The sequence below is a fragment of the Leuciscus leuciscus genome, assembly GCF_965113295.1.
Source record: "Leuciscus leuciscus genome assembly, chromosome: 10".
NCBI lineage: Eukaryota > Metazoa > Chordata > Actinopteri > Cypriniformes > Leuciscidae > Leuciscus > Leuciscus leuciscus.
The window spans coordinates 41,775,526-41,801,270 of record NC_138734.1 but is presented as its reverse complement, the minus strand read 5'-3'; the positions used below and the strand labels follow the sequence as shown (position 1 = coordinate 41,801,270).

The 25,745-nt window shown below is 38.9% G+C and overlaps 2 protein-coding genes across 5 annotated transcripts in view; one reads left to right on the top strand and one right to left on the bottom strand.

Annotated features, from left to right (window-relative positions):
- Positions 1-25,745, bottom strand: part of c18h3orf33 (c18h3orf33 homolog (H. sapiens)) — a 466,419-nt gene that overhangs the window by 262,823 nt on the left and 177,851 nt on the right. The gene's annotated exons all lie outside the window — the stretch shown is intronic.
- Positions 1-25,745, top strand: part of lekr1 (Leucine-, glutamate- and lysine-rich protein 1) — a 142,715-nt gene that overhangs the window by 29,662 nt on the left and 87,308 nt on the right. For all 4 annotated transcript variants that reach the window (XR_014209089.1, XR_014209090.1, XM_082181354.1 and 1 more), the window contains exons 4-6: positions 822-911; positions 14,766-14,929; positions 23,870-24,055. Coding sequence is in view for 2 of the 4 variants with exons in the window: in XM_082181354.1 (XP_082037480.1) it covers positions 822-911; positions 14,766-14,929; positions 23,870-24,055 (440 nt within the window). In the remaining 2 variants the exon portion in view is untranslated. The remainder of the gene's footprint in view (positions 1-821; positions 912-14,765; positions 14,930-23,869; positions 24,056-25,745) is intronic.

The following is a 25,745-nucleotide window of genomic DNA, read 5'->3' as shown; positions in this document are numbered from 1 at the left end:
AATTTAATAAGAAGAAGAAAAATAAATTTCTCTAAAGCAAACTAGTTTCTTAACTATTTTCCATTGCTGTAGAGGGCTGTTAACTGAAATTAGTTTTTCAAAATGCAATTCAACAGCTGCTGCACATCAGAAGCTGTCTGAGACGCAACATATCCAAAGCGTGTGCACAAACACTAGGCCTTTCTGAGTTCAGCTACTGATAGAAGGATAGAAGGGGAAACTGATCCAGTGAAGTTTTTTAGATCTGCATGCATTCTGATTTCTCACACACACAAACAGATGGTGTGAATGAAATACATGACTTCGCCACAAGAACCCAAGAATCTGCAGCTGGGAATCTTCTGAGGGTCTAAATTTATTCATAGTCTTTTACCAGCACAAACACAAACAATAGCGCTCACACGCTCTTGTTCGGTCTCAGGCACACGCAAACACAATGACGCTCCCAGCGATATCGCACTTATATATCAGGTTTGATAATCCCCCGTTCGTGATATTCCTTTGCTATAGCCAACATTTCTGTGTGAGATCCACAAAAGCCCATAATACTCTGCAGCCTGTATATATATATATATGCCCTACAGAAGTCTGTGTTTCATTTAGTCACACACACTCCACACACACAGCGCGTAACGCAACCCTCCTGCTCTGTGGCTGGGCCGCTCTCCTGCCATTGAACTTTTATTGAGGGAAAAAGAAAGGCTTTTTATATTTTGGAAAATCAACAAGTGAAATGTTTCCACACAAGCAATATTGTTCCATATATAAAAAACAAAAAAACTCAACGTTATAATTATTGTCTCTCTCTGTGTGGTTTCCAGCACGAGGGCCCTTGACCTGCAGCTGTGCGTGGTCACGCGTGAGACGGAGAAAGAGCTGGAAAACGAGCGCTCTCGCCGCCTGCACCTCAGGTAAGGAAACGAGGGAACAATGGCGTAAGAGAGACAAAGGAACGAGAGCCGCTGATTGGGTCGTGCGAGTGTGTGAGGAGTGTTTGCAGTAGCCACTTCAGCCACGGCACGACAGGAAGAGATGCAGATGGGAAACAACTGTGTGCGTGTGTGAGTACACTTGTGGGTGTTTGCAGGCACAAGTGTGAGAAAAAATACAAAGTGAAAAGGGAAGAAGAACTAAAAAGAGAACAAGCGTACATTGATTTGAGCAGAATAGATTTCTGTGTAGTTGAATACTGGTATTATGTCAAAGAAAAAGAAAAAAAAGACGTGCTTGACCATTTAGTCACATTGCTGACGTAAAGACTTATTAGAGTTCCTTAAAGATATAGGGCCCTATCTTGCACCCAGCGCAATTGACTTTGTTCACCGACGCTTTTCCCTCCACAGAAGCACGTCGCTAAACTAGGGAATGAACTTGCGCTCCCTGGGCGGTTCAGCGCAAAAAAGGAGGCGTGTTCCGGCGCAAACGTTCCTTCATGCTATTTTGATGGTTTAGAAAACAATTGCGCCACTAACCAGGAAAAAATAGTTTAAAGTCAGTGGCGCGTTGCGCATGTTATTCATATTATGTTATTTTAAGGGCGCATGCTTGGCCATAATCAATGTAGCGTGTGCACAACGCGCATACACTTTGATTCTCTCATCTACACAGAAGCAGCAGTTTTCATTTTTGCAAATCATACATTATTACGATAGATCGATAGATAGATAGATAGATAGATAGATAGATAGATAGACAATTTATTATAAAAGCATAAATCTAGCTTACACATTTACCCAAATTATCATACGCCTGTTTAACCGAAGTTAATTTGGGTGGGTTTCTCCATTTCAATGTAACTTCTCTCTTTTACGGCAGTGACGAGAGCGTTGCTCTCCTTGGCTGTGAACCGCGCCTGGCAAATCCGCCGTTACAATAGCGATCCGCTATGGAAAAAGCGCGTCTGCTCTTAAAGGGAATGTGAGATTACGCTCTGATTGGTTTATTTCACGTTACGCCCAAACCACACCTATGAATAATGAAGCTACTTCAGACCAACCCATTTTAGATTTGCGCCTAGCGCAAGAGTCATTTATCCCGTCGGGAAAATAGCAACAGCGCCGAGACCCGCCCACAAAATTACTTGCGCTTTGCGCTTGACACTGGCGTTTCAGATCGTTAAAATAGGGCCCATAAGGTTCCAGCAAGTTTGCTTGATCAGTCACCAAAGAAGCATGTCAATTTTACAGTTTTTTCCAATTGCTAACACACTAAAATGACAATTATTTAAACTGACACAGAGAGCAAAACCTCTTCTCAAGTCTCCAAAAGTCTAAACACATTTTCTGTTTTACACACATTTTGCAATTCAAAATGGCACTTTTTAAACACACTGAACACGGTTCTCTGCATAAGACACAACAATCTGACATAACGTCTGACACATGTTTGCCATTTCAAAACACTGCCATTCAAAATTCATGTAGACACTCCATTAGCTGATTGGCCGATACACGTGTCACCTGACCAAACACCTCAATGCTTAGTTGTTAACACTTCAATCTTTTTCAGTTTACTGTTTTTTGTGAGCATATTTTTGTTCAGTCCGATGTAAATATATCTGCTGTGCATATTATGTTGCACTGACTTGTTTGGTAAAAAAAAAAAAAAAAAAAAAAAAAAAAAAATTTCCGCAGCATGTTTGTGTATCTGCAAATATTTCTGTGCATGTGACCAATCTGAAGAATTGTCTACAATTTGAACTATTTTAGTATTATGGCAAAGCATCCTAAAGATGAGAGTGCTTTTCATTAAGCAAAAATCTGGTGATCTGAATGAAGTGTGTGCCATTATGCTATATGTAGTTTTGGTTGCAGTGTTTCATTTAGCAGGATATATTAGGTATTTTGCAGTTTGAGTGTGTGGTTTTGTGAATTGTGTTAAGTATTTTGATAAAACCAGCCTAGTTTGCAAAATTGTGTGTTAGCAATTGGAAAAAACTGTATTCAGGAAAAGATTTTCTTGTCAAAGTAATAAAATTTTGTGTTGCAAAAATGAGTATACCCTCCTGAAAGTCACTAAAAATAAAACATTTCTAGTGCAAATTAAAGGCAATTTTTGATCCATAGGTGAGTGTGTTGAACTGAAAGATTTAAATAAGTGTTATTTATTATTATATTTCTCAGCATCACCTCTGGAGCATCACCATTCAACTCGTGTTTCATGATTCATCACTCATCACACAACTTCCCATATTCTGTCCCATTCATTCAGTCTTTGATGTTTTTCTGAGACACCAATGGCTTTTTTAAGTTGTGAATTTGCTTAAAGCCACAATATGTAACTTTTTTGCTTTAAAAATAGCAAAAATCACTATATCTATGTTATATATATTTTTTTGTTGTGTACTTGCATTATCCCGACTGTTTCCAGCAACTTTCAAACCAGGAGAAATTTGTAATTTAATTCGAGAAACGTCCCGTTTCTTTTTTTCCGTTTTGTCGCCGTCAATGGCGTCATATCCGCGTTGTCCCTGGTTTCCGCTCGTACTGCCATGGCAACCAGAGCTATGAACCAGAGCCCTCTGATAGTAACCAAAGCGACTGACGGTAGTTCGCAATGTCTATTTGCACGCTGTTGTTGTTTCGTTCAAACATTATGGACCATGGCAAGCAGACTTTGGATACAAAAGGAGAACTAAAACGAGAATCAATATCAGCGCGGTGTTTTCGAGATGCCTAGAGCTCCCATAGACAGTATATAAACGAGAGCTCCACGTCCGAGACTTCGACCGCTTCTACATGTACTTTATTAAACAGGTGAGCACATTTACATAAAACTAATCAATGTTATATAGCTCAACATGATGAAATGTTACTAGAATATGATCTGTATGTTATTCTAATGTTGATCTAGCTTACTGCTAGTCTCATACAGACAAACTAACACATACATTTCAACACATTCAAATGCAGTTTAGTGTGATAGTGTAATGTTAGACCAAGTGAAACAACGCTGCGTTACCTCACAAGTTTAATTTGTCTAATAAACTGACCTGTGACTGTGAGTAGTAATTCTGCACTCGCGTGTAACGTTAGTTCGGTAGAATAAAATGTCCATATTCCTTATGCGGGACTCGTGTCGTGTGTGGAGCTGATAGCTGTCTCTTAGCAATCCCGAACTGCTTCATATCACAGTCATGATAAATGCATCGATGTATTCAGTCATCCATAAACATTATTAGATCCATAGATTAGATCGGTCGGCTTGACGTTGACGACAAGATCCATAATTCTTAGCAAATGTTGCGTCATCAAACTACGCCTTTGTTATTGTAAATAGGTTAGCGACCCCTAGTGGCGAAAAATTCCATACTGTACGTTTAAATATGGCTAGTTTCCTGACTAATAAGTTGTGGTTAAGACAAGATTGCCCAGGAGTGTGTGTATTTTTAGTTTGTTCGAGGCTTGTTCCTGCAGATATCTGCTGTTTGAGATGTGAACAGTTAATAAATCAGGTGCTGTGAAGTGAAGCTGTCATGAACGACAGAGTCTCGGTTGACTAGCAGGTGATAATCCAGTCGTGAGCTCGGCCTTGACAGGCGTTTCTGTCTTCTCCAACCGTCTATGTGGGCGGCACACACAAATGCCATGATGGCGTCATGCTGCAAAGTGCTTGTCTATGAGAGGTGTGTGTCGGGGAATGTAAGCGAGTAAAGGAGTGTGTGGCAAACTTTTATCTGTGGTTAGTGTCAGTGTGCCTGGAGTTACTTGAAAAACCTTTTTCTAATTTGCTCTGAGTTTGCTCTCGTTGTCCCATTTTGAATTTGATTATTTCAGCTGATGTCTGACACCTGTGCAGATTTTTTTTAGAAATCTGTCAAAAAGTCGTAGTTATCCGCTTTTAATATTCTGCCAAAGCTATTAGAATTCAATTCAACTTTATTTCCAGACTGAAGGTCCATTAGAGAGAAAACATACAACAACCTACAGATACAATACAAAACATTTAAAATAGACTGTTATGCCAATACTTTCTCATAGATGACTGGTATCGCACCACACTCAGGGTTTGACAACAGCATAATAATAGCATAATAATTCATAAAAACTGTGAATTATCCAGCCGACAATTGCATTTATGCATAAAATTTCTCATTAAAGCCATAAAGGTTTTCTTTAAAAAAGGTGCTCTAAAAAGGTTTATCTTAACCTGATCCGAACACATATAAAAAAAATGTCACCAACATATTAGCTTGGGCATATAATATTTAGCGCTGCCTATATATCGTCATCATCACACATTTCATCATTAATGATATGGCTTTCCTGTATGCTCAAACAGTAGAGCTTTGGTGTTTGCAACGCCAGGTCATGGGTTCGATTCCCAGGGAAAGCAAGAACTGATAAGAATGTAAATGTGTACCTTGGAATACAATGTAAGTTGCTTTGGATAAAAGCATCTGCCAAATGCATAAAATGTAAATGTAAAAAAAGGTAATATGCCCCAAATATTTAATTTTACTGCATACGTTTAGTACTGGAAAATGAAGGTCCTTATCCCCTTTTGTTCTACATATCATGGCAACACTCTTCTTTGCATTATATTGCACATCATATTTAATACCATAATCAGAGCAGACATTTAGCAGCTGTTGAAAGCCAGCACTACTTCACACTACTAGATCGTCAGCATACATAAGATATTACAGAAAAGACAATACTGAAAATAGACATAAGGTCAAATTAAAGGTGCAATGTTTAAATGAACACAGCAGCAGAATACAGTTGTCAGTCCTGTATTTGAGCCCTTAAGACGGTTAAGTTCACACACAGTTCAGTTGTTTATGGGTGTGACAACCGCATTCTATAACCAAACACACACCCGTAAATTTTCAGGACTTTTTTAAAGGCCCAGAAAGGTAGTAAAGACATTGTTAAAATAGTCACTTCATAACATTACATTTGAACCACTTCAAAATAGTCACATGGACTATTTTAACAATGTCTTGACTACCTTTCTGGGCCTTGAAAGTTGCAATGACGTTGCTGTCTATGGAGGGACAGAAAGCTCTCAGATTTCATAAAAAATATCTTAATTTGTGTTCCGAAGATGAATGAAGGTCTTACGGGTTTGGAACAACATGAGAGTGATAAAATGATGACAGAATTAAAAAATTTTGGTGAACTAACCTTTTAATGAAGATTGGATGGATGATCTAGTGGCTCGATTGGACTCTTGTCATGTCAAAACTCAAAAGTAATAAAAAAATTAAATAAAATTACACTTCTAAATTTAATGGATGTCACCATCTTTGATATTACTTGGGTCTCTGTCGCGATGGTTACTGGTTAGAGAATACGGGCTCGACTACCGTTGCATGTTCATATTGACGCTACTGTAAGTTGTTGTTTGAATGGGGCATTTCGAAGCTCACAGTAAAGAAAACAGTAAAGTAAATGTGGTTGTCAATCCCAAAACCTGACAGTGTGAGCGTAGCCTCAATGTCATGACCTATTATATTGTAATGTGTGCTGTTTGTGGTATATAGTGGGTGTTAATATTACATTTTATTTCTGTGGTCTTACATTGCACCCCATCAAAATGTATCCCTGGATAAACAAAATGTTCTATTCTGTGTTCCTGTGTTTCTCTCGCTGATTTTTTGTCCTGTCCCGGTTGTGTAGGACTCTTTTGAGTGCAGTCTTAAAGTCCCCCTGTAGTCAATCATTGTATCCCTTAAAACTGATCACCAAAATTACATATTTAAACGTATTCCTTGAAAAATAAATTCTTCATGCCTTAAAATAGCTCAGATGTAACTCTACACCCTTGCCTCATTTAGTATACGCAGTTTTATGAATATGCAAATGAGCCCCGCCTCCACTCACTCATAGCAGCTCAGAGATCCACTGGTTGACCATCTCATGTTGATCTAATTGGTTACAAGGTAGTTTGTCACGTCAGAAACACCAGCGATTTCAAACCTCGTTTTAAGGAGAAAATTCTTTGCATTGGTGTTGACATGAATTTGTGCATAGTTTATCTTAAAGCATATTAAAAACACCACATAGACATATAAACAACATGAAAAGCTTGATTTTCCAGACCACAGGGGGACTTTAACACTGATGTGTTGCGTGCCAGTCAAACATCGGAAGAACTTTCAAATCATTCAGTTTTGCCAATGACATTTTATCATCCAGTAATTGCTAAACAATTTGCACATGATATGTATAGTCTGTCTTCTCAAAGACAAGTTTAACTTTGCTCCTAAGTTTGAGATTTCCCACAAATAATTAGTCTTCTTTTAGAGCAACAAGAAATGTTTAAAAACGTCTAACTCTATAAAGAGCTCTCGAATGCCTCATAATCTCCTATTATTCATTTTTGATTTATTTAATTGTTTCCAAGACCGTCCCGAGACGGCAGTTCACCAAGTACTCATCCAGAGATGGTAAACTATAATTGATGGCTCCATTTGATCTTTTTGCACCGCAATTGCCAGGCTTTTAAGCTCCAGTACATGTTTTCACTGTTTACTGTGCATACTTCACACTTCCCTGCTACCTAGAAACCTCGTAAAATCTTCCCTTTGAGATGTTATCTAACATATTTCCACATGGATGTCAAAGCAGAGCGTGACCCTTGCGTTGAACAGTGTGCTGAAGCCTTGACACTAGCCATGTGAAAAGACCAAATGCACTGCAATAACAATTTGTACTACAGACATGAATGATACTTCAAAATCATGTGACTCATTGAGAAGAGTTAATAAGTTTGCTATTATTTTAATCAGACCAACATGGAAATTATGTTATTGTTTACTCTTTTAAATGTGGTCGATTCAAAATCGATTCTCAAACGCCACGAATCGATTTTTTTTCCATATTCATTTATCTATTACCCAAAAGCTATTACCCAGTATTAGTTTTCCTCCACTGTTCATACATTGGCTTGCAAACTCCATTTTATAGCTAATGCTGTGAGATTTTATGTTTGTTTTATCTTTATCATAAAATAACTAGTGCTGCACGATTAATCATATCGCAATCGTGATGTCAAGCCTACGCAATTATATGACGTGAATGTCCTGAGTATGACACACAGAAAGACTCGCGCTGATATCGTGTGTTACAAGACAGCCCAGAATAGAGTTCTCTTTTGAGCTTGAACGAACAATAACACACACAATTATGCCAAAATGTCTTTTTGTCGAGTATCCTCATTACATAAGAGCAGTCTCATGATGAACGTGAAGAGTTGTGACTCGTGAGAGAATGTGGCGCGTGTGAGACCTGCGTCTCTGTCAGCAGCGGCTGGTCTTAAAGGGACAGAACAAAGTAGCCACTAATTATATCTGTCGCTAAAGTTAATCAAAGAACAAAGGGAACAGAGAAATTCAAAAACAGTAAAAAAAAATTCAAAGTATCTTCTTTTGTGTCCCATTGAAGAAAGAAAGCCATAGATATGTCATGACCTATTATATAGGACGGAGTGTGTGGTGTTGTGGTAGCCTATATATTGACTTTCTCAGGATGCCTTTCACATTTCTCAAAGCGTGAAGAAATAATCAGAGTGCTCTTGTGTGGTCTTATATTGCACTCTATCAAAATGGATCCCTGGAAAAACAAAATGTTCTATTCTCTGTTCCCGTGCTGATAGGGCTAGTAATGTTTCATGATGGTTAAAGTGGTTCTCTCGTTCTCTCATTCTCTGTATTTCTTGCCTGTCCAGGCTGTGGAGAACTTTATGGAGTGCAGCATTAAAGGGTTAGTTCTAGGGCTGTCACTTTTGTGAAGAAATCCTGTTCGATTTTTGAGACATAAGTGTTAATTGAATCGATTGTAAAATCGATTTTCCATGTCTAAAGACGTTTCCATATTAAACGCCAAATATGGGCAAATCCACGGACAACTAACAGGCATTAGGACGAACGTAAAGAGGGCGCTTGAGACGCGCACAAGTCAGCAAATATTCCTGATGATTTATTGGCGTGAAGTTTCATGCACAATGACAAACAGGAGTGCAACATTCTCGAAAAACAATAAGCAGAGTGGACTGCCATAACATCAATGAAAAACATTACTGCAGGCTTCAGCATGGCTGTGTTTACCATTAGAAATGTCAAACAAATTTCGCCTACGAAGGCGATTGTAGACCGTAGCCCGAATCTGTGTATGCACGAGACTGTCTGAATACTGGCAGAATTCACAGTTTTGTAGTAAAAAGAGACATTATGCAGAGGTATAACTTGCTGTTATGTGTGTTTGTCAGAGCCTGCAGTTGCTGTGTGACGCGCGTTCGCTGCAGGCGTATCGTGACGAGCTGGACGCTCTCCGAGAGAAGGCCGTTAAAATCGATTCCCTATTTTCGTTTTAGAAACTTGCGTTGGTTGGTCCGATCGATTGTGCAATCGATTTTCGAACGTAAAGTGACAGCCCTAGTTAGTTCACCCAAAAATGAAAATTCTGCCAGTAATTACTCTCCCTCATGTTGTTCCAACCCCGTAAGACTTTCGTTCATCTTCTGAACACAAATTAAGATATTTTTGATGAAATCTGAGAGCTGGATCACTCCTCCATAGGCTTCTATGGGATCGAAACTTGCCGGCCCAGAAAGTTAGTAAAGACAATGTTTAAAACAGAAGAAAATGAATAGTTGAATAAAGTTGTTATTTTTGTTTTGTTTTTTGCGCACAAAAAGTTTTCCTGTCGCTTGATAAACTTAAGGTTGAGCCACTGTAGTCACTTGGACTATTTTAACGATGTCTTTACTAACTTTTCTGGGATGGCAGATATCGTTTCCAGAGAAGCCTATGGAGGAGTGAGACAGCTCTCGGATTTCATCAAAAATATGGGTGAAACTTAGGAGACTTAGGAGGAGGAGACTTATAATTCAGTCCTGTCAATCATCGTTACAAGCGTTATAGGTGGGTTGAGCTCGGAGCTTGAGCTGGGCTTCGGGTTCGAGCCTCTGTTGAGGACAGAAAGCCAAGTTAGTTTTCCATTCAATATTAAGAGTGGCATATTTCTTACTTGAAATGGTGAAATCAGTGTGGAATCGTTTGACTTGAGCCTGTAAGCAACCACCCAGAAACATGCTAAAAATACTCTTAACTCTATAGCAATGCTCTGGCAACCACCCACAACATTCTAGCAATATACGGTATTAAAAAATGAATTGATATCATAGTAATATTACACATACAATAGTATTATTATAAGTAATCCAGCACCAGTAACTGGCCGACACTCCAAGATGTGTGTGGGTTTATTGCACCTTAATGCTGGTTTCCGCCCACCATAAAATGGAAAAAATGAGGTTTATAGTGGACATGTGAGGTGAGAAGCTCAACCCGCACCAGAAAAAAGGGTAACACTTTATTTTACAGTGTCCTTGTTACATATGTTACATGTACTTACCATGGTATTAACATTTAATTATGCATAATTACATGCAACTAACCCTCAACCAAATCCTAATCCTACCCTAACCCTATAGTAAGTACATGTAGTTGCGTAATATTACTCAGTACTTAAATATATAATAACACTGTAACAATGACACCTTAAAATAAAGTGTAACCCCAAAAAGTTGGATTCGGTAAAAAAGAAAGGGTGTTAGAATCCCAGTCAACATTATTTTTGTTCACGTTTGTACATTTAGGATTGCAAACACTCTCTACATCTCCATACACTCATATTTTGTGTGTGATTCATTGTTAATTTTGTGTTTTCTCTTATTTTGGGCCTGACTGATCTGACTGATTGTGTTATTTTTTTGTCAAAATGTAATGTTAATGTACTGAGAATCTGATATTGTGGCAGCCCTACACCCTAGCACTGTGGCATTGACAATCGTTACTCATATTTTCATCAGAAAATCTAAAAATGTAGTTGAAGAAGAAGCCTTTCCCTGAAGGTCGATAAAACGAGCGCTGAAGTACGCTTCCTTTATTCTCTACTTCACAAAGATATGAAGTAGATTTCAGCTCATCTTTGAACTGCCTCAGTCATCAGAGCACAGAGAAAATGAAATGGTGCGATTCTTAGATGTCTTTCCTCCTTAACCCCCGAGCCGTAATGTTAGCATCACTTTAAAAGCCCCTTTTCATGTCTGGTGTGTGTGCATATTCAGTTTCTGGAGTGAAGTGTGCTCCACATATGGGGCTTGTGCGTGTGTAGCGCGAGCTCTCTGTAGCGTGAGGTCTAGCAGTCTGTTCGGTCAAAAGGTTTATATCCTGATTATAGACTACGCCCCAGCGGTTCACGGAAAGACACGGGAAGTATAAACTGTTTGATCCATGATCGCCCCTAGGAAGGTGAAGAGCACCAGAATGCTGATCATGTTAATTATGGGAGGTGATTTATAAAGAGCGTTATGATGAAGTTAAGGATCTGAAACTGGTCAGGCTGGGAATGCTGGGAAGCAGAGGAAAGGAGGCTTAAGCAGCTGGCCAGACACACACACACACACACATCAAAAACAGGCCATGTGTTGTCCAGACACACTCCAGAAACACTTCAAACCCTGAGAGCGCAATGAGAACTAAAGAGAGGAAAGGAATGGGGAACAAAGACAGAAAGAACGAAGGGTCAATCTGAATGGGTCAGTCGTTGCACTTTAGTCCAGCTTAACTGACAGAGCCAGATGTGCTTCCAGGAGACACACATCTGTCTATCAGGTTTATTGATGAGGTCCTCGACTCTTTTCTTCTCTCTGGTCTGGTCTCGTTGTTTCATCTCTTCTTTTCTCGTTTCGTTTCATCTCTTCTTTTCTCTTCTCGTCGTTTCATCTCTTCTTTTCTCATCTCGTTTCATCTCTTCTTTTCTCCTCTTCTTTTCATCTCATCTCCTCTTTTCTCATCTCCTCTTCTCTTCTCATTTCATCTCCTCTTCTCATCTCCTCTTCTCCTCTTCTTTTTTCATCTCCTCTTTTCTCATCTTGTCGTTTCATCTCCTCTTCTTTTCTCATCTCCTCTTCTTAGTTTATCTCAGTTTTTTTATTTTCTCCTATTTTCTCATCTTTTGTCATAACATCTCTTTTGACAATAGCCATTTTTCATTGTTCCCTTGTTATAAAAAATTAATTCCCATGATTCTCTTCCACTGTGTCGCTCTCTCTTTTTCTGCCTCTTTTATTGTCTCTCTCCATGTCTCGTCTCGTCTCCTTTTCTCGTCTTTTCTCATCTCATCTTGTCTTTTTCTTGTCTTTTCTCGTCTCGTCTCCTTTTCTCTTCTAGTCTCTGTCCTCTTATCTAATATTTTAAAATTTTCTCTTATTTTCTCATCTTTTCTCATAACATCTCTTCCATGCATCTTGCTTTTTCTTGCATCTCATCTTGTCTCATCTCATCTCCTCTCCTGTTCTCCCTTCTCTTCTAAAACCATCTCTTTTTCTTACCATCTCATCCTTCTTATTTCATCCCAGTTGTCTCGTCTCCTCTTTTCATCTCCACTTCTATTCTCCTATATTCTTGTTTAGTGTCATTTCCTATTTTTTTCCTCATCTCATCTCATCTCATCTCGTCTTTCTCATTTAGCCTTTTTACTGTAATTCTCTTTGTGTCTTCTAGTCTCCTCTAATTTGACAATAGCCATTTTTCATTGTTCCCTTGTTATGAAAAATTAATTCCCATGATTCTCTCCCACTGTGTGGCTCTCTCTTTCTCTGCCTCTTTTACTGTCTGTCTGTCTCCACGTCTCACCCTAACACTGCCATGTTTACCTGTTGCCATGACTGCTAGACAACTGGATGAGTGTATGCTTGTGTATGTTTGTTTATGTGGTGACAGACTGAGATGGGGGGATGGATACGCATATGGTTGGTGTGTGGTCGCGGAAGAGATTTCATACGTGTGTGTGTGTGTGTGGAGTTGTTTATCCACATTGAGACTTCTGGCTGCTCTTATCTGGCGCTGTCTCATGATGATGATGTAATGCTGGTGGGAATGAGAGGGGTGTGTGATGTAGAGCAGCCGAACTGACACACTTCTTCAAATCTCCAAACCTCATTAAATCACCCGGTGCTGACATCCAGCCAGAAACCACGAGAAGCCAGAAAGACACAGACTGTCCCATAGAAAATGAATGGATTTCTAAATGAAGGTCCAGCAGGAGCATGTTCATCTAATCCTGTTCATCACAACACTAGTGCATACTGTATAAACAGCTGCTTACCAAATGTGTTTACCGTCAGCTCACTCAAGGATTATATGAAAATGTCAAATCATAACAAATGAGACATAGCTTAAAATGAACAGGAGTGCAAATATCCCACCCACACATAAACTGTAAACTTTATTTATCTAGGCTTATGTCTGAATATCTAGAGTTTTGTGTTCAAAGACTTGACATACAATTTGAATGGATCAAAACTGATACACACAGCATGTCAAGGATTCAGAATCAACAGTGATTTCAACATTGATTTTTTTAAATCAGTATTGATTGTGCTTGTTAATCAGATCACAACTGAGACCTCTTTATTATCTCAATTGTTTCTCCTGAATATCATTGAGATTGAATATTGAATGAATGTGCTCAGATTGGCAAAGATACAAAAGTGTGCAATAATATTTCACCGCTGGAAAGATGAATGTGTATTTAAATTGGGTCATTTATGTAGTAGAAATGTGAAATTATTTTAGAAGTTGGAGCCTTCTAGACTGAGAAAAGCCAGAAAATGTATTTTTGGCTCATGTGGATGAAAGACAACAACTCCCAGAATGCACTTGCTTCGCTGCCCTACGAGGCCACTCCCAAGCCACGCCTACCGGTTACAGAGGGCAGTGTCGGAAGAAATGATACAACTAGGCTACTAGTCGACTGGAAACTGAAAAGACGGCGTTTTATGGTGAGATCCCCCTATGGGCGGGTTGAACACATGCGGAACGAGCTCCTCCTACTGGCTGGAGTCTCTCGCCTCTGGACAAAAAAGCCTCAGATGACACTAAATTATGATTTTTGATTTTTTTAAACAAACGTCTTGATTTTTCTTGTCTCTTTGCTTCTATTCTCATCTGGTCTTTTCTCTTCAAAATGAAACAAAAAAAGTTTGAAATAAGTGAGCAGCGATATAGTGTTAGTGAATATCCCTATGCCGTCCACACTGTTTAGATGAATATGTAAAACATTGACAAATTGAGAAAACAGCCGTTAAGAAAGCATCAGTCAAGTCACATCACTTTTATTTATATAGCACTTTATTCAACAGATTGAGCAAACTTGTCTTGAAAGTTCGCTCTGGCACGCTGTTCCGAACTCCCAAAACACACTCCAAACTAACTTCGTTTCGGCCAGATTTTGTTCAAAATAATGTCACACCGCTTTGTTCTCTTTAAAGTGAACTAAAACGTTTCATCTCTTCTTTTCCCATCAGCATTTAATGCATGTCCTCAACTTTTCTTGTCATCTTGTCGTGTGTCTTCTCTTCAAACAGAACTCAAATGTTTCATCTCGTCTTTTCTCATCTTTTCTCTTTTGTTCTCGTCAAACATTTGATGCAGTCTCTCTTCTTCTCTCGCCTCTTCCCCTCTTTTCAGAATGAACACAAACATTTCATGTAGTCACTTTTCTTCTCTACTTGTCCTTTCTCTTTTCTTCTTGTCTCCTCTTTTTCTTTTAGATTGCCATATGGCCAGTTTCCTGAGCCAGTATTGTTGTCTTGCACAAAAGCAGTGTAAAAGAAATGTAGTATTCTTCAGTATAAAATAGAGTCTTTTGAGTTATCCTCTTTGTGTGTGTGTGTGTGTGTGTGTGTGTGTGCGCGTGTGTGCATGCGTGTGTCTCTGTGTGTGTGTGCACATGTGTGTGTGTGTGTGTCAGATCGAGGTTTGCACAGCAGCAGAGGCGTCTCAGGGAGGCTCTGGTCCTGCTTCAGTCGTCTCGAGGGGAGATGACGACTGTTAAGATCCAGTTAACTCACTTCCTGGAGACATGGGACAACAGCAAAGCACGGATACTGCAGAGTTGCATCAGTGCTGACGCAGGTAATTAGACACACACACACACACACACACACACACACACACACACACACACACACACACACACACACACACACACACACACACACACACACACACACACACACACACACACACACACACACACACACACACACACACACACACACACACACACACACACACACACACACACACACACACACACACACACACACACACACACACACACAAAAAAACACTTGCTTGTGTCCTGTGAACTTTAGAAGTCATGTGTATGTCTGTGCATGTCTAATACACACGTGTTCCGAGCAGATGCAGGCAGTCTCACGCACAGAACACACTCCTACACGCCAAGGGTGACAATCACAATATATCTTGTCATGGTCTGAAATTAAAATAGAACACACTCTCCCTCGGCCTGTGGGTGTGTGTGTCGGTGACTGTGAGATGTAGGGCACACTGTTCCCGCTGTGCCGAGATAATTGCAGTATAATGATAATAGAGGATGTGAGATATTTCATATCAGGGAGCTGGAAGAGAGGAGTGTGTGAGTGGATGGCAGGGACAGTGTGTGTCTCACAGTATAGTGTGTGTGGGATCGGGAGTCTTGTGGGGCTGACATGTATTAAGCTCATCAGGGTAGTAAAACATTTTAGGAAAAAAATAACAAATACACTCACCTGGACACTTTATTAGGTACACCTGTTCAACCTTTTGTTAATGCAAATGTCTATTCAGCCAATCACATGGCATGTGGACATGGTCAAGACGATCTGCCAAACCCAAACAAAGTCCAAACAAAGCATCAGATTGATTAATCAGATTAATCTAATTATTCTGTACAGTTTTGAAGCTTTAATTTCATAGTTTGGCTGTCCATGTTTTACCTTTTTTTTTTTTCTTTTTTTTTTTTTTGTTAAACCTGACAGACATACTGCCTTTGGGGTCAGGAATATTTGTTTATTTATTTATTTAATGCTTTAATCAACACTTTTGATCAAACGTGACATGTATAATGTGAATGTATCTCGGTTTTCACAGAAATATAAAGCAGCACGACTGTTTTCAACATTTATGATAATCAGAAATGTTTCTTGAGCATCAAATCATCATATTAGAATGATTTCTGAAGGATCATGTGACACTGAAGACTGGAGTAATGATGCTGAAAATTCAGCTTTGATTACAGGAATAAATTACATTTGAACATATATTCACATAGAAAACAGTTATTTTAAATTGTAATAATTTTTAGCAATATTTACTGTATTTTTGGTCAAATAAACAGCCTTGTTGAGCAGAAACAGCGTTTGAACAGTAAAACATCCTCTGAAGGAAAACAGCTTAATTAAAGGAGCTTCATGAATTGTTTGGGGTTAAAGGTTAAGGTTGGGAGAAGGGTTAGGCTTGAGGTTAGGGTCTGTATTCTGATGTGGTTCTCAAACTGCAGTGGAACACGGACTGCCCCCAGGTGGTATGTCACATAATGGGACATTTATAATTATAATACAAAATTATATATTTTTTGTGTTCCATGTTTGATTTATAATATAAACTTTATATACATATATATTTTTTAATATAGCTTAATATAGCATTCAAGACTCTTGTGTCTACTAATGCATAATGTATATTCTTGCTTCTGCCAGGGTTCCTACGCAGTTTGGAAAGGTATGGAATTTGATTTAAGTAATTTCCAGAAAACAAAGTGTGGAAAAATATTTAGTTTCAAGACTATTGTCCCTATTCAGTTTTCCAAAATATGAATGATTCATTTCTAAAAATAAATTTGTCATACAAGCAGAATGTTTTCATGGCAAAAGTTTCGAGATCGTTTAATGATTGTCGAACACGACTGAATGAATTCAAGGCGCACTTTTCATTGCACAAAACTGTTTGGAAATTTGTATTATTTTGAGAAAACCAATAAAGAAAATATATATATTACAGGTGACTGTACTTCATACTAAATATAATACTGAAAATAATGCTGTATGAACCATTTATGTTAAATAAGTCTAAAAAATCGACAGATTCAATGGTTTGGAATTTAGAATCTGGAAAAGTATGGAATTTTGAAAAGAAAAATGTGTAGGAACCCTTTTCTGGATGCGAATAGGGATTGTTTTCTTCAAACTGTGAGCTGGCACAGCCACGCTGATCAAAACACCACATTTTTATTCAGTGCACGAAGAAAAGGAAACAAAAAAGCCACAGAGACAATCAAAACAGTATTATTCTGTTCATTTTATGATGCATCTCCTTCAGAATGGCTTGTTTTGACACTGGATTCAACGCTCCAGTTTGAGCAAGGTGTCAGTAACCAGTCTGACAGAGCAGTTTCAAGCACTTCTTGGCAGATGTTTTTTGTTAAAAATGTTGTATTAAAGCAAATTTTGTATTAATGTGATTTAATTAGACATTTAAGTGGCGGAGTTCTTTGCAGTTTTGGTGCAAGTAAAATAAAAAAATGAATACAACTCTTAGCAATCAATACACCCTTCATGATACTTGTAAATAATCTATTTTTATCGTAGATGTGCTGGGAAATTGACTGCAACGTGTCACACAGAGGAATGTGTTGCCGGTTTGGACGCATGATGCTTCACTGCAGCTTTGTTGATTAAAATGTGAGCAATCAAGTTTAGTTTACTGTAATTCTAACCAGACTGAGATTTTGTTCTGAAAAATACTTGGTGTTCCTTGATTCAAGACTGGCATGTTTGAGGGGTCAGTGCAGATCTGCTTTTTCTGCTGTGTAATGCTTCCAGATTGGGCATGGGATTAGGGCTAGTTAGTTAGTTAGTTAGTTAGTTAGTTAGTTAGGGACATTCATGCAAATATGGTATGTGTGTGAGAGAGTAAAGGTGGAGCTAGGCCTCTCACAATCATAAAGTTTTGTGCTGATGATTAATTGTCATACAAATTTTCAGTTTTGTTCATGTCACTTACAGTGTAAACCTAATACATCATTTATATATATATATTGCTTGGAAACATAATTAAAGGGTCTGTTTTGTAAGCTCACTGTAAATTATTCAAACACAAACATATCCTGTGACAGCTGTAATTTAATGCACAAAAAATGCACAGCCGTTTGCATTTGTACTCTGCATCGAAAATATATATGAATGCGCTGTTGCATCTGTAATTTTTAAGGCTTATTTTGTGGCATTTTTATAGGGCATTTTATCAGTTATATGGCCTTAAAGATCGTTAACAGTCACAGTGTGGATGAATCATGTTTGTGTCGAAGACTCAGGCTCTATTGAAGAGAACTTATGTGACACAGAAACTGTTATAAAGCAAAAACACTCATTTTTGACCCATTAATGAAATGTAAGCGATCTCGCTGTTCGAAGCGCCTGTCATCAATGTGTCGTGAATAATTAAGCAAGGCATCTTCTCATAGGATGAGGATATAGGGCAGGCCCATATTATATTTTTTAATGCTGTGAAAATAATATTTTAAAAAGTTAAAATCAATTTTCATTCAATTTTAATTTTGGTCCACTTTACATTCACACTGGAGCCCAGCAAACTAATATAATATAATAATAAATGACACGATTTTGATGAACAGTCATGATTCTGGTTGTTTGGTGTTTTTGTTGGTTTGACAATTACTAGTGAACGGACAGTGGATATTGGACCTTTTTTTGCCTGTGAAATTTCACCAACATGTTGTTGCTAATGTGACTACACATTAAGAGAGAGAATATATAGTTATAGTTGTCACGTTTGGTTTTGGGTTTTGTTTTCACTTTCATGTTTCATGTCTTTTATTTTGTTATTTGGCTTAGACTAGTAGGTTCCTGGTTATCATGTGATTCCCTTCCTGTCATGTGATCATGTCATGTGCTTCCTTAGTCTCTTGTCTTATTGGTTCATTGTTTTGTTGTGTTCAGGTGTTTCTTGTTCATTGTCTCTGGTCTAGTATTGTCTGTGTGATCTCTGTTGGTGAGTTGTTTTCATGTTTATGTCATTGACCATGTCAAGTCAAGTCTTTGTTTTACTCACTTTGGATTAAAGTAAATAAACTACACTTGGGTTTCAGCTGCAATTTGCCTTCAGTGGACTTATGTTCCTCCAATAGTGAGGGCATAAGTGTCAGTATTTTTCAGTTGATGTATACTGAGATGTATGCATGTAATTATGCTACGAGATTGTTTGCATGTTTGAAGGCGTTTGTTCGGTTTATACATTGGCATGCAAATCGCTTCATGCACTGATACTAACGCATGCATACTTGTGTGTCGCTCAACATAGTTTTGGTTAGCAGACGATTCAGGTGCCGTAGGGTGAGTTAACCTCTCGCTCACCCCATCACCTGTCTCCTCCCCACCAGCGCTCGGGACCGCCTTCCTTCTGCCTGTTGCACGTTCCATAAAGCTGCCAAATTCCTGCAAGTGCCTGCGTGTGTGTGTCATTGAGAGGTGAATGAGTACAAAAGGCTAGAATCCTTTGAACCAAGAGACAGGTATTTTGTTTACAGTAGCCTAAGGAGTGTTTAGGCTTTGCTTCTCCTGCTCCCTCTACCTGTCATTCAGCATGTACGTGTAACTCTTGCATTTTTGTAAATGTGCGTATGTTACACTGTCTGCTTGTGTCGGGTCAACAGAAAGCACTCCTAGGATGTTATATTTGGCTGTTTGTGTGCGTGTAGGTTCTGCTCAAAAAGGCAGCTTGTTTGTGTGTGTGTGTGAGAGAGTGGGAAATAGCCAAACCGATATGGGTGTGGGCGCAACAATTATGCGCTGCTACCTGTCTGTCTGCTTTCCACGGTCTTGAGACATGAGGGGAAGACGAGATGAGAGCAGAAAGGTGTATATAAAGGAAGGTGAAACATGACACAGGAAGAAAATTTGAAAAAGGATGAATAGAAAAGTCTTGTGTGTTTTCTGCTGCTGCTAGCTCCGTGCTGAAGTGGGTTTGGTCATACTTAAAGTATAAATAAACTATACAAATTAACCAGGTTTTGTATTTACCTACAAAATGAAGTTACCTGTAGGTCAATTGTATGACACATTTTTTTTCCCCTATTATTTATTCAAAAAAAATCCACTCATAGATATGACTTGAATACAAATAAATCCTCATTAATTAATACAATTCTTGAAAAAGTGTTAGTGTGTTAGTAAAAGTATTCATATGACAAACTCCCTACAGTCTTGTGGGATTAAAGACACATGCACGACGGCCATTGTAAGTCCACAAAGACCACAAGTACACCGTAAAGGGAGAGTTCACCCACAAATGAAAATTCTGTCATTAATTAATCACCCTCATGTCATTCCAAACCGGCAGGACTTTCGTTCATCTTCAGAACACAAATGAAGATCTTTTAAATAAAATCTGAGCTTTCTGTCCCTCCATTGACAGCTACGCAACTACCACTTTGACGCTTCAAAAAGTTCATAAAGAGATCGTAAAACTAATCCATATGAATTAAGCGGTTTAGTCCAAGTTTTCTGAAGAGACTCAATTGTTTTATATGATGAACAGATTGAATTTAGGCTTTAATTCACATATAAACATTCATCAACTCACACATCAGTTGTGGTAAATGAAGCTCAAGCATGTTCGCTTGATGAGCGAGAACCAATGAGGTTCATTCTCGTGTTACGCATCACGCTTGAGCTTCTCAAGAACCAATGAGGTTCATTTTCTCGTGTTACGCATCACGCTTGAGCTTCTCAAGAACCAATGAGGTTCATTCTCGTGTTACGCATCACGTTTGAGCTTCTCAAGAACCAATGAGGTTCATTCTCGTGTTACGCATCACGTTTGAGCTTCTCAAGAACCAATGAGGTTCATTCTCGTGTTACGCATCACTTTTGAGCTTCTCGAGAACCAATGAGGTTCATTCTCGTGTTACGCATCACGTTTGAGCTTCTCAAGAACCAGTGAGGTTCATTCTCGTGTTACGCATCACTTTTGAGCTTCTCGAGAACAAATGAGGTTCATTCTTGTGTTACGCATCATGTTTGAGCTTCTCAAGGACCAATGAGGTTCATTCTCGTGTTACGCATCACGTTTGAGCTTCTCAAGAACCAATGAGGTTCATTCTCGTGTTACGCATCACGTTTGAGCTTCTCAAGGACCAATGAGGTTCATTCTCGTGTTACGCAGCACGTTTGAGCTTCTCAAGAACCAATGAGGTTCATTCTCGTGTTACGCATCACGTTTGAGCTTCTCAAGGACCAATGAGGTTCATTCTCGTGTTACGCAGCACGTTTGAGCTTCTCAAGAACCAATGAGGTTCATTCTCGTGTTACACATCACGTTTGAGTCAAAAAACAGTAGAGCTTCTCTTTATGTTCGCTGATCAATGCCCTGTCCCAAATGTCCAGGTTTCAGAAAGATGCTCACATTTGCCAAGCCCGACGAGCTCCGCTGCAGACTTCTACCCAACGGTCAAAGCAACATTACATCACTAAAGTATGGACTCAGAGGAAGGTCGCGAGGGCTTAGGGTGCCATTTGAGACGCCCGTCTGTCTTTATTCTGGATGTTGGGTGTTTTTGTTGGTTTGTCCACCTTTTGCAATTACTAGTGAACAACTAAAGGGATAGTTCACCCAGAAATTAAAGTTATGTCATCAGTTGTGGTAAACGGATTACAGAATTATAAAAAAAACAATAAAAAAACAGACATTTCTCAAAATGTTGTCTTTTATGTTCCACAAAAGAAATGCATACAGGTTTGGAACGACATGAGGGTGAGTAAAATGATGACAGAACTTTCGTCCCTTTAACAGATTAGTAAAAAGTTGAATAAATCGTTTGGATGGATACTTTACTTTAAAATCCATGTGAACCGGAAGTTGCTAACGACTTTTCTCCAGTGTTGTGACGTATTTCCAAGTGAAAGGGAATATTGTAACTTTTCAGATTTTGATTAAAGATTACCATGGCAAACAATTTTTTTCTGTGTATTAACTTGCACGGATTCATTGTTCACCACAAGACTAATATGCGCTAACAAAGTAAATGGGGTCAATTTTGATTTCATGTAGACTTTAAAGTAAAGTGCAGCAAACAAATTCTTTTCACTGCTGTTTCTTGCAGGTTCAGCTGATCTTTCCTCCACACTGCTGCCTGTTGTCTGTAGAGAATAGTGCAACCAAGCACCTGATATAAACGCTTCTTCTGTGCACACGCCGTCTGCCGTGGTTTGTGCCACAGCGAATGACTTCAACAAGACTTAACTTGTGCTCATGCTACACCCGTCACATACTACACCACTGACATTGAATCTTCAGATTAGTGCTTGATCAATGACCAGATCTGAGACTTTTACATTGGGTCTCAATCTCAGTATACAGTATTTGGTTACCATTTGGTGCTAGATAGCAACTCAAGTAACACTTTCTTAAAGTTTCAATTGTAAATAAAATACTATCATTTTTAAAGTCGATATAGGTTTTATTCAGTAGTCTCTGGTACGGACTTGCCCCTACAGTTCACACAGCCTGGGAAAACCAAAAGCAAGTTCAGACATTCACACAGGGCAGGGCTTTAGATTGCACCCCCTATATGCGCACACACACACACGCACACACACATTATGCACTAGTATGCTAAAGAGTTTCATCCAAAGCGTTCATTGAACCCTAACCCACGCTGGGTCAGCACTAGCAGCTGCTGTTCAGGTGCTTAGTCAGCTGAGAGAGACAGGTAGGGTTTGAATGTGTGTGTGTGTGTGTGTGTTCATGAGACAGCAGGTTTGGAACTAAATTCAACTGAGTTGATGGTAACACCCCATGACCCGAAGTGCATCAATCAGCAGACAGAGGCTCGGCCTTTCTCTCTCTCTCTCCGTTCTGATCTATGTGCAAGCTCTTCATTGGTCTGGGTTGCTGACATGAATTACTGCGCCCGCTGTTGTTGTTTAAAGTTCTCTGGTATTTTCTCACCCATCAGAGAATTTCCTTTTGTAGTAGTCTTTGCTATGCAATGCACAAGCACTTTTCTAGAGTTATGAATTTTGATTGATTTACTTTGTGTGTCACTGGATGGGTCTCAAACCATTCATGCAAAATATTTTCTCAACCGAAAAAAAGTGGAGTAAATCAGATTGACTATTAAAAATTACACTTTTATAATATTGACATTTTATATCATTAAAATTAACTCTTTCTATTGTAATATATAGTGAAGTGTAATTTATTCCTGTGATCAAAGCTGAATTTTCAGCATCATTACTCCAGTCTTCAGTGTCACATGATCCTTCAGAAATCATTCTAATATGAGGATTTGCTGCTCAAGAAACATTTCTGATTATTATCAGTGTTGAAAACAGTTTATATTTCTGTGGAAACAGACATTTTCTTTCTTTTTTGGGGATTCTTTGATGAAATTTCAAAGAACAGCATTAATTAGACAGAAATCTTTTGTAATCTTATTTTCATTTTTGATCAATTCAAGGCACCTTTTCTGAATAATAGCATTAATTATTTAATTTTATATTATATACATTTGGTAGAAATAGAGAGATTACTGTTTTATTATTTTTATTTTAAGTGTGGCCTACATGTCCATACTTTATAAGTAAAATAACAACAATATAATGGTAATTATGTTTTTAAATGTCGCATACGTGTCTATACTTTTTGTCCCACCGTGTTTATGTACTTTAGCCCTGCCCCAAATTCTCTGAAACTACTAGCATCCATTGAAACGGCCTGTGTACTGTGTCATTATACAGTCTGCTGTAGAGGGTGGGAACCATGCTGACCGGATTACCCTGCACCTCACTGAACTCATTGTGTTTCCAGCAGGTCAAATTAGTCTACGCTCAGGCATCTTGTGTTTATCATTATGTTTCGCATTCGAATTAATCTCAGGAATACTTGCAGGACACAGCACTTCCTCTACAAATGATGACAAACAATTGAAAAAGTCTAGTTTACATCTGACCTGATAAGTCTGACCACTTTCACAAATGCATTTATTTCCAGAGTGTGCTGGTCTGAGTCTGGAAGTGGACGGGTTGCAGGCGGAGCTGAAGAGTCTGCAGGTGGAGGTGCCAGGTTTGAGGTCATACCTGAATCAAGCCAGAGAACAGATGCTGCTGTTGGAGAACCAGGTCCAGTCCCACAAACTACTGCAGAACCAAAACCAAGAAGCCCAGACTCTCATACAGGGTGTGTAAACCCACAGTTTAAAGGTGAAGCGTGCCATTTTAGCACCATTAGTGGCACCAAACAGAACTGCAATTATGATAATATTACATTTAAAATGCTCAGGAGGTTTCACTTTCATTCTCTCGGTTTCCTTCATGTTTGTCTGTTTGCCATCCATGGATATCCATGTACATCTGCTGTGTGTGTGTATGTGTGTGTTGGACAGGTGTTTGGGGTTGCAGTCTCACACCATTTCAGTATCCAGACATGCTTCTGGTGTGTTTCACTAGCTTTTTCAGTTCTTGCGTGTGTGTTTGTGTGGTGTTGAGCGTGTGTTTGTGTTAGACAGGTGTTTAACCCCCCCTGCTTGTGTCTTTATGGAGCCTCTGAAACTCTCAGTAGTGCAGTTAACACTTTTGAAACGTTTCCCTTGTCAATAAGCCAACGGCCCCTAACCTCCATGAGCGGCAAACAAAGAAACATCACAAATGATTAACAAATTCAGTTGTTTCTCCTAGACAGCAATGAGAATAAATGGAGACTTTTGTGTAAAGTTAAAGATTTTTCTCCAGAGAAACTTTCTCTAAAGTTTTGGAATAAATGACACAACACATTATAAAGATGCATTAAGAAAACCCTTATAATAGAAAGTGTTACCATCTTGGTAACATTATAAATGTCTTTACTGTCACTTTTGAATCATTTAATGTGTCCTTGCTAAATAAAAGCATTCATTTATTTTTCGAATCAATCATACTGACCCCAAACTTTTAAATGGGTCTCTATATTCCAGGCCAAATTATCTGAGCTGTGCCATTCACATTCATTTTCAAGCTCTATACTCATATTGAATGGCAAAATGTGTCTCTTTTCTTTTTTTTTTTTATAATAATTTTAAGAAAACCTCTGAGAAAAAAAATGAATACCTAAATGAAATGCGGCTAAGAACTCCATTAAGTCTAAATATGAAAGAGCAAAAAAAAGTATACTTATTACCCTAGAATCATTATTGGAACAGATTGATTTTTCCGTCCCATGCGAGGCAAAAAAAAAAAAAAAGGGAGCAAAACAAAAGAGTGTATATAAGTATACCTTGATCTCGCCCGGTCATGTTACGGTGACCAGAGAGCAATTATCTGTATGCTTCTAAAGAGGAGAAGCCCCCCTCCTCTGCACTCTTCTACCCCATCCAGAAAATGTCACGCTGACACGGGCAACACACTAGAGAGCACTTTCACCAGAAAAAAGCACGACGTCACCTTAACCGGTCTCAGCCTCTCAGAGCCGGCCAGACAGCCGGTTCACCAACAAACACACAGAACAAAACAGCCCATTTTTCCTCTGAATAAAAGCCCTCTGGATCGAGCGTGTAGGGAATCGATGCGATCCCCCCCCCACCAGCCTTTATGCAGTTCTGGAATATATCCTGTTGTAATTTAGCAGATCTGTTCGCCAGCACAAACAGTTTTGAGAACAGAATGACCGCTTCCTCTGGACTGTGGTTTCAGGTGTTTATGACTTGGCCCTCAGTTCCTTTAGTTACAAACACGTTTGTTTCCCGTAATTTACTGTGGTTTTACACCCCCTGTTCTCTATCTCTCCTTCTGCAGCTGCTGTTTTCACAGGGATGACGCAACAACCCAATCATTGTCTCTTCATTCGCTAAAGACAATGCTGTGGTGCTTTTCCTCAGGAGATGCGTCTTACTAAT